This window comes from Bombus huntii, chromosome 14 (genome assembly GCF_024542735.1).
Source record: "Bombus huntii isolate Logan2020A chromosome 14, iyBomHunt1.1, whole genome shotgun sequence".
Taxonomy (NCBI): domain Eukaryota; kingdom Metazoa; phylum Arthropoda; class Insecta; order Hymenoptera; family Apidae; genus Bombus; species Bombus huntii.
The window spans coordinates 1,215,052-1,225,076 of record NC_066251.1 but is presented as its reverse complement, the minus strand read 5'-3'; the positions used below and the strand labels follow the sequence as shown (position 1 = coordinate 1,225,076).

The 10,025-nt window shown below is 39.9% G+C and overlaps 1 protein-coding gene across 12 annotated transcripts in view; it reads right to left on the bottom strand.

Annotated features, from left to right (window-relative positions):
- Positions 1 to 10,025, bottom strand: part of LOC126873541 (tyrosine-protein phosphatase Lar) — a 275,993-nt gene that overhangs the window by 192,563 nt on the left and 73,405 nt on the right. For 7 of the 12 annotated variants that reach the window (XM_050634518.1, XM_050634519.1, XM_050634517.1 and 4 more), the window contains exon 3: positions 26 to 221. The exons of the other annotated variants lie outside the window; for them this stretch is intronic. In XM_050634518.1, coding sequence (XP_050490475.1) covers positions 26 to 61 — 36 coding nt within the window. In that variant the 5' untranslated portion in view covers positions 62 to 221. The remainder of the gene's footprint in view (positions 1 to 25; positions 222 to 10,025) is intronic. 12 annotated transcript variants of the gene reach the window in all.

Sequence of the window (10,025 nt, the reverse complement as noted above, 5' to 3'; positions counted from 1 at the left end):
ATGTGCGTACTAAATTGGTACATACATGGGTCGGCGTACATTGTGAAACATTTGGTAGCATTGCCCCCGACGTCCTTCCGCCATTCCTTCGAGCGAACCTCTCGTTCGCGTGTTATCTGACTGTGTATCGCACGGGTTAGCAAATGTCTCCAGACATCACGTAGGTAATAGAGATTCTCGAACAAGGCATCAAATCCAATGCTAGGATGCTTCGTATTCGCCTGTTAGGAATGGTTAACGAGACTTAGCTCTCAGTGTTGATAACGACCTTGTGTTTACCAAGCGTACGTAACAATTCAACGTCAAATGCCGTTGCTTTCGTTGAGTTGAAACGTACAAGAGGAATACGAAACGAACGAAACGTCTAAATTCAAAGGTGATTGTTTGACGTTTTGTGAGAGGAAAATGAATCAACGGCGATATACATGCATTGATCGTTCTATCGATAGATTGTTAGTATTAACGACGACGAATGTTAGTAAGAAATCGTCGGTAACCATGATTTAATTTCCAGGTAGAGAACAATCAATGTTCAGTCTTTAGAGTTTCGTCTACACTGACACACGTCATGCGAGTATCTAGACTTTATAGAGTAACTCAATCAGGTGTGCTGCAAGCATGCATATTTACTCAGAGTCGGCTAATGTTACACACCTATGTAAACTGCGGGTTCTGTTGATCGTACCTGCCTGCAGGTCAAACATCTACCTGGCTTTGAGCAACTATCTGCTCTCTGTTTCCAAATTCCCAGAATCCTAATTTCGCAGTTAAAAAGAGAGTACAGCACACGTTGCTATTAAGTTATTCTTTGAAAAATAACAGGAAATATCGATACAACTTTTCACGAAAAACACGCGATTAACGTTCGCGATAGTTTTGCGAAAGAAACGATCGACTACGTTGATCGTTACACGCACGATCCTCTATTATACTCTTACACTTCCAAAAACTTCATCCAACTGCGAGACCCCATCTTGCTTTTTCCTACGTTTCCCAAACCTTCGGAGAATTTAATAATCTGTGGTGTAGGTTAATTTGGTTAATCCTCGCTGTCAATCATACTAAATCCACGTAGATCCCCAGAGACAAGAAAAGCGGGAAACATCGTGCAAGGTGAACAAATAGAGACAGATGTATAGAAAGCTTCGATTCTTACAAACAAGCGAACCTTGATTAAAAAAAGACAGAGGTCTTTGAATTTCGACGAAATAATAGTCAAAATTTCATTCTGTAAGTGTGCCCACGTATACATAATACATAAATTTACGATATTACACACAACGACTATGTAAGAGAGTACGATAACGATGAAACCAGTTTTATTTCCTTTGCTACTCTCATAACGAAATATGGAAGAAAAATTGCTAGATGAAAGGATCGAGCAGAAAAGACAAACCATTAACCAGAGTAAGTTTAGAGCGAGTTAACTTTAAAACCATAAATTAGGTGGAACTACAGTAGACTACTCAAGTAACGAAGAAAAAAAGCAAGGATCGAAGATCCTTCAAATATTCCGACTCTTTTTACCTATAGAGAGTTTGAGTAATAAAACAATGCAATAAACCTACGGCACAGGAAACTGCAGTTATTCAAGATTTTCCAGAAACTGCTCGGTATTGTCTTCCAATTGCACTCTTTCTTTCTTCTTTCTCTTTCTCTCCTATACAGCCTTTTTTTATCAACCTAGCACGCTGAATATTAGTTTCGTTTGTAGAATGCACGATCTTCACTACTTAGCACGAGACTTGACTCTTCTTCTTTCGACTATTTTTCTTGTCTGCAGGCAAAGGGCACGAACAGACAATTCTCAAGTCCTTCGAATATTTCGTCGAATATTTTCAAGGAAAAACGTAAGTTTGTTTCAGTCGCAAACACATAAACAAGCAAACGAGAGCCCGGTGCTAACCTAGCGCTAGCTAAAAAGTATTCTTTGTTCTAAAACACATTCTATTTAAAATACTCTACATCGGGCGAAATCGTACGACCGCCGTGAAAGGGACTAGAAAAAAAAACACCATCTCCTCTCTGCTTATGCACACACGCCATAGACTACTGGTCGGAGCGATGGCGGTGAGCGTAGTAGAGTTTATTGAAGTATCGCTAATCCCTCGGGACGATCCGGCAGAGTAACGAGGCAGCTGCGTCCTAGCATGTCTTAAAGTACGAACTGACGGACATAGGATGCCATGATTTACTCGACCGAGTCTTGAACCCACAATCTGTAAAGCTTAGCGAGTCTGCATTTTCTGTCCAACTACAACTTCCTAGTTTCGCAAAGCTCGCGATATTAAAACCCATTCATTTTCTTAAGTTTTCCCGCCTCTATCTTCGTTCGTCAACTTCCATACAAGCTAACCCACGGCTTTAAGCACGTACCTTCGATTGATCCTGTAGCAGGGGAAAGAGATACGATCTACCTTATTTCTCAACGAGCTCTTGTACGAGTTTCATCATCGTTCTCTAACCATCGTCGCGAACACAGCGTTCTTTCTTTAGGATAGTATCTTCCTCTTGTCTTTTTCTTCTTATAACATTAATTCACCGATACCAGATTGAATTTCCCCGAAGTCAATGCAAAGAGTAAATGCCGGTTTCCGTCGGCTCGAAAAATTTATTCGTAACTGGGTAAATCTCCCCTTAGACGTTTCCTTTCGGAATGAAATCCCTTCGTGGCTTAGTAGGGTAGTTCTCGTTACGCTCGTTGATGCCACGGTTTCCACGGCTTCCACGGTTTTACGTGTTGTCCTGCCATTCGTAAAGCGACTCACGTATTCCGGTGATGACGTCACGCGTGAAGAGAGCAAAATATAAAGCCGCACCAGGACCCTACCAAACTCCAACCAGATGTAGGTATTCGTTTGAGCAAAGGGAAAAAGATGGGGGAAAAAAAGGAGGAAAAGAGACGGGCGCTGTATGAAAATGTACAGTTACAGAATTCTACAAGAATCCAGCTAGGATGCCATAAAATAGTTTTCGTACGCGTCGCTATCGCATAAACCAAGAGAAAAGAATGTATGTACTCGTTACTAGAATAACACTCTGCTCTTTGAGTGTGCACACCAATGAAACGTATGTCTGAAACAGAATATCCATAGAAACGCGAAAGAAATAAGCGAAAAAGTAGCCACGAACGCAAATGAAAATAACGAATTAACTAACATTTCGACCGTATTACGCTAAATGTATTTTCCTTACAATTAATCCAACGAAACGTTATAACAAACAGGATTGGACACACTCGCGATAAATTTGCCAATTATTATTTACCAAAATTATACATCAACCCTTCCGCATTTGCCGTGAATTTAATCGAATCAACTTAGAGACGTAAATAAGAAATCTAATAGCTATTAAACGTTAAGTAAACGATTTATTTTATCTTACTGCATTCTATTCCTAGAAAAAATTTAAATTATAAACGAGACCCGAACGTAGTCACCTCCTCGTGGTGGGTCTTGGAAATTGGTATTATTTTCTAAAAATTACTCTTTGGAAAGCAATACCAAGCTAAGAACTACGTACTAAATCAAAAATTTCTCTAATGCATGTTTCAAGTACCCGAATTTACTTCTAGACTGGAAATCTATAAAAGCTTCTGTAACATTTACATGAATATGCATTTATAATAAAACACTGATTTATTTGGTCATAATTTTAAGTAATTTCGTGCATTGTACACGTGAAAATTATCACGTATTTCTAAAGATACTTCAGACCGCGATGAAAATAATACACAACGCTGTAATGTGAAAGAATGTTAACGGACGATTTATTTTCAAATTATTTTCAAATACGTTAACGATGAAAGCTACGAGACAATGCAAAGCCAATAAATGGCCGTGAAAATCTCGAAATCCTGCGACACAAAAATGCAATTAGATCTACGCTATATCTTGTCTACGGTATTATGCAGAATACCATCGATTTTGAGGATCACTTTAATCTCCTCAATTCTGTACTATCGACCCGAGGAGACACTGATTAATCGAATGGACGCTTATTGAAGGACTATCGCTAAGCTTGGCAATGTCGACAGAGTATTCATAGGTCTTACTGTTCGTCAAGCAAACCAAATTGATTAATCCTTCGATGCGTTTAAAGAAGATCGTCAATTTTATTGCTCAAATCTTTTCTATAGAAATTCGTTGTCCCGGCTAAAACCAGCAAATAAGATATTCTAAACCAAAATCCAAAGACAAAAAAAAAAACTATATATAGACTATTAGGGTGAAAGTAAGTGTTACACAACTATACTAGGGTAACTATATTACGAAGTAATTATACTTTCGCTTCTATCAAATAATTATACTTTTATCTTGACACGACTTTATGCGTCCGAAAATGTGTTACGTGTTCGCTAATTTCGCGTGAGTCAGCCAGCACGTATGATTATTAAGATTCCTAAAATGTGACAGCAAGTTATTATTAGTATGCCATAACGTTAGCATAAAATGTCCCTTGGGATCGGTGGCCAATGGCAACCAACCGGACACCCTCACTGTGGCCACCGAGTTGGTTGCATAGAAGAGGTCGAATGCTATAGCGTTATCACGGCTAAATCTGGGCAGGGCAACGACATGTGGTTAAATTATTAGAGCCTCGTTTAATTGGTCGTACTGACGGCTTGTGGTTTAGTCGTGCGCGAAACACCTGGTACTTTGGTTTGTTGTCAAATATCTTCCTACCTTGAAAGGTTATACACCAAATAAATTTAACGAGGAATATTTCCCCGGAGTATTGAAGTAAGCCTCTCAAAATAAACGATAATTACATCGCCGTAGAAGCAAATTACTTGCTTTCACGTACAACGTGCGAGAAGAGCAAATTAATCGATAAACCATTCATTCCAACAACGAACCGATAACAGAAGCGACTGCGCAAAGTAGAGACTTTAGATTAAAAACGCGAAACAAAAGTTTCATGTAGTTTCCAGAATTTACTCCGAATATACTTCCAAACGCGTGGCTCGCATTCAGAAAATCGATTATCGAAGCAAAAGCCAATTGCTAAAGCATAATTCCTTTATAATAATGAAACTGTCCCTGTTTAGCATCCCTGGTCTATTTCTTACTCGCGACGTTAATTAATCGTCGAAGAAAGTCTACTCGAATAAATGGCGGCTGCTGCTGCTGCTGCTGCTTCTCGGACGGAACTAAAAGAAGAACTTCTCGCCCGAGAACTTACCAAGTCGAAAGTTGCGAGAGATAGTTGCGCGTGAATCAATTTCGTTACCTTCTTACTCTAGCAGTATGATCACAATTAATTAAAGTAATTAACGCGATACGGTTTGCGCGAACAAGAGAATCAATTTTCCAGCCGTGTTTAACCTATGAAATCTCTCTCTCTCTCTCTCTCTCTTTCTTTCCTTTATTTATTTCGAAATCACGAAACATTTATGTCAAAATTGCAGCCTTCGATGTAGAAAATCTAACTTGAATTACGAGAGGGGTTGGAAACATTCGCGACTCGCGAACTCTGTCACTCTTTCTTTCCTTGTTCGGTCTTTCCCCTTGTCGCACGTGCCACAGGCACAAGCGTAAAGAGCTTAATCCGTTTCATTGCTCGTATAAAAGTGGGGAAGCAAGGAACAGAAGCGGGTGAAAGAGAAAAGAGGAAAGCGCGCACGTCTCGCGTGACATCGGTTGCCGTTTATTAAGCGTTATTAAGCGGGAAACGAGAAAAGAGCTCGACAGCGACGGATCTTTATTTTATACGCGCCTCGCGAATACACACCGCTCCGGATTATCTCGGCGTACAGCTGACTGACGTGAAATTCGAAAGAAGAGCCTTTAATCCTTCCCCATCTCTAACGGCCGTGCTACCGACTATGAGTTTAGCACAATTTTCCAAGCTTCTCCGAGCTTTCCCGACCTGTTTTACGATTAGTCGCCAATCAACGCTTCCGAACATTACTCCATTTCTCTTTCGTTTCTTCCTTTTTCCCAAGTCTAATTAATATTTCCAAGAAATAACGTAGTCATTTTTCTTCCTTCACGAGTATGTAATTATAAACTGTGAAAGAAATAATTACGAAGCATTAAAGAAACGATATTTAAAGTGCTATAATTGGGAAATATTTGACATTAGGATAAAGAAGACGGTAATATGTACTTAGCTACATCGAGAAAAATATTTTCAGAGCGCAATGATATACAAGGAAAAATGTCGGCGAAGAAAAGGAGGAAAAGGACGTGAGAGCCAAAAGTGGAGCAAACAACTCAACACCATCTTTAATGTAGGACACCTCGTGAACCAAGTCTGTAGTAGGTTTCCGTGATACTCCTAAGAACGGTAGAAGGAAGAAACCTCTCCGAAGAATTCCGTTCTTCCGAGCTAGAGTAAAGAGCACAAAGTATATACTTCCTCTCGGGATAAAGATATCCCTAACGGGCGGTTTTATTATCGAACGAAAAAACCACGCATAACATCTTATGCTACGAAACATCCAGGGTTTCGTACTAACAGAATCCTAGCAGAATAAAAGCTGAAAATATTCAGCGATCCCGCCTTAATCAGAGTGTCGAAAGGAGAAAAGCTTCGGAATGGATCGATAGATTTTCTATTTCGATCTATCTATCTCTTATATCGCAAATACGTGGAATATTTGATTCGAAGAAAATACTACGACGAAAGAAGCGAACCGACATCCGCGACAATTTTTCTTATGGAAAGCTATCGTAAATAATAGCATAATAAGAGGGCAGAATTTCTTGCCCGTGAAAGTTCGTGCTTAAGATTTAATGAAAAGAGTTGCATACGGTTGATCCGTCTCGTAAGTCGGAGGAAATGGCCCTTTAAATCTTATCCGGATTCGAATGTACGATTATCGGAACAAGGAGGGTACACGGAATGGGAGGAATTGGATAAAACGTCGTTAATCGTTGAACAAAGCTGGCATTGTCGCGCTAATCAGCAATGGCCACCCTGATCGAAAATAAATTGTCGAGAAAGAGTATACGGCGGCGCGTTTCAGCCGAGCACGAACGCCACTTTTCTTTATTGCACTTTCATACGTGTACTGGGTACGTTTCAGGGGTGTGCCTTGAAATTTACCACCCCGCCTTTTACCCGTCTGGAATACATACGTCTCCATGATCATAAATAAGTATATATGTGAACACGTGTGTGCAGCCCGATGATACTCGGAACGACACGAGCGACCGATTATCGACGATTATCAATCGATCGAGCAACATTCCCATCGGTCCAACGACGACGAAAAATCGTCCGAGAGAGAAACGAGTAGAAATCCCTCGACTTCCGCGCTATTTCACACCGCAGAAATTGCTTTTATTACGTTCAAACTAAAAGCAGAACGGCGATATTATTCGAAACGTAGAAACATAGGAGAAGGTACCGACTTGGGAAAATGAAATCCATTGGCCATAGCTCCTCTGACTAAATCACATCAACTTCGCGCGTACGTGTTTCAGCAGCCTCGCTACGTACGTGCTACTGCACTCGGGTATTATCAATTTGCCACGGTAAGTAAATTTCGGTCAGTCTAACCAACTTCGTTTCTCATGTAACTACGCGCTCAACATAATCGTTCCTGTTGTTGTTTCCTATCATGACGCAAACATAATACTCGCAGAAAACGTTCTTCCATCATCGAGCACAAAGCAGGTCTATTCGAGCGATTTAAGGTTGGAAACCAGCCGGTCAGTAGTCGGTTGGTGCCTCGATTGTAGTCCTTATCACTAGCAATAACAGGACGCACTCTCGCGTGCCAATGATTGCATGGTTCCTAGGCGTTCTACCGTGAGCACTGCCGTTCCGCTAATACTATTATGGAACCAGGTCCTTGGATCACCATGAACGTACTACCTTCTGTGCCCTCCACGAATACAGAGTAGGTTACGTACGCGGTGTCAGTTGCATGTCCTAATCAGAGGTAATGTCCATTGTTCGCTCACTGGACAGTACTGGCAATGTTCGGAGTAATCGATCGCTCGACGATTCAAAATCATCTAAAATCGACTTGCGCTTAACCGTGTCTCGACTTCATTGAAATTTTATTTTGTTCAAGCATCTCACCACGATACACCTAAATATTATTAAATTCGTACTTTCAACGAATTTGACGATTTTCAGCCGACATTAAAATACAATTCAAGGGAAGTACAGCGCGTGATATGTTAGTAGCCATTAGTAGTACGTGTAGTTTACCTTGTATCGCGAATATCACCGTACAACGTTTCACGTAAACTGTATATATTTCGCGCGTTACAATACGATAGAGCACGTACGTTGGTGCCACTGTTTTCGACCATGATTTTTGTACACCGTTACTTCCGCGGAATAATTCCAAAAATGTTACGTTTCAACAACTTGATCGTCGAACCTTCTATTATACATACATTCGTTTACCAATATATTCCTTTACGAAATTCTCTTTGCGTATCGCTCTAAATTCGCCTGTTTCTCGTCCATCGATTATTCTATCAGATATCCAATGCGAACGTGCCGCCTTCGTGTTAAATTTACGCAATAATGAAACATTCAAAAATATCGGTATATACCTTTTTGCTATTAAATGATTAATCGTAGTAGGAAAAGAATATGATAAAATAAACGAGAAGAAAAGTAATTGGAAAGGCAAATGAAGAAAAAGGAAGAACGTTCTAATATTTAAAAGCACATAGACGCGATCTAGGGACATGCTACGCTGTCGAAAATCGTGAAAAATGAACAAACTTCGAAGGAATATTTTCTCTTGCCACCTCGAAATCACTCTTTCTTGGAAGAGTTCTTAATTAATTAGCACGCAAATCAGTAACAAAGAGTTACGATGGGCGACGAAGAAAAAGGTAATGAGAGTAAAACAAGAAATATCAGAGACTCGGGAAGCTCTTAAAAGAAAGAAAGATGAGAGGCAAAAGCGGGTGAAAACGATGGGGCTAGAAAAGGTAAGAGTGGGATTACTTGACAAACCAAGAGACCCCCAGCCAGTACTGAAGCATCAGCCTCGGGCACTAGTTACACGATGTCTCGGTTCAGGTTTTACCGCAATTCGCGACTATATGTGCTTCGAATCTTTTAACGTTTTCCTAAAGAATCTAAGAGCATAAACGCGCTCTTTTCATTGCCTATCCCAATTCTCCTACTTTAAATTTCCATCTTCTACGCACGTTTATTTGATTATTACGTGTTATACTTATACTATCTACAATATAAAAGATACACGGTCAAATACCGTAAAAAGACGGAGCATATCTGTGTAATCGTTTGAACATAAAGGTACGGCATTCTGACGGTTGATAGAAAAAGAAGAAAAGGAAAATTGAAATTATGGCAGAAAGAAACATACCGTCGCATGTTGCCACTACTCGTGTCTACATTTTATTTATCGCCTGTTAACCCGCCGTGACTGTTGCCGACGTAATCGCAGAGTCATTAAAATCATTAAATCACTACAACCTATACGCTCCTATTTCTACACTCTCGCAAATCTTTGGATCATTCTATGCATATTTTCCTTCGTGCTTCTCCACCCTCCATTGTTACTTACTTAGCAAACCTTATCTCGCAAGTAACAAATTCTCTTCTTTTTTTCGGTAAGCCGAAAGTCGCGTAGAACGGCGTTATTTTCATAATCATGTATTGACTTTTATAATTTGCCCTAAATTTCAAAGTTTTTCAGTTAACTCTCTCTACACGATGGTTTTAATACGCTTTCAGCTTATAAAGAAAAGGAAGAAAGAAGACTGAAAACAGAAAACACTTCATGAAACAAAATGCAACGTGATTCGTTGTGAAATATTAAATATCATTATACAAGAAACAAACGACACACTAAAGACTACAGAAGGTACTTGGAGGAAGCTAGAAGTGTGTAGCTTAGGTCAGTGAACGTCGAGCGGCCCGAGTCTAATGAACGAATGGGGTCTCTACAAAAAAGGAAGAGATAATAAAAAAGCTCGCTTGTGTGCGGTCAGTTACTTTCCATTCTGTACTGTTCTTATTTTGTTCTACTCTACTGGTACAACGTTACTACATCACAGTTGAATTCCAACAGCAAAAAG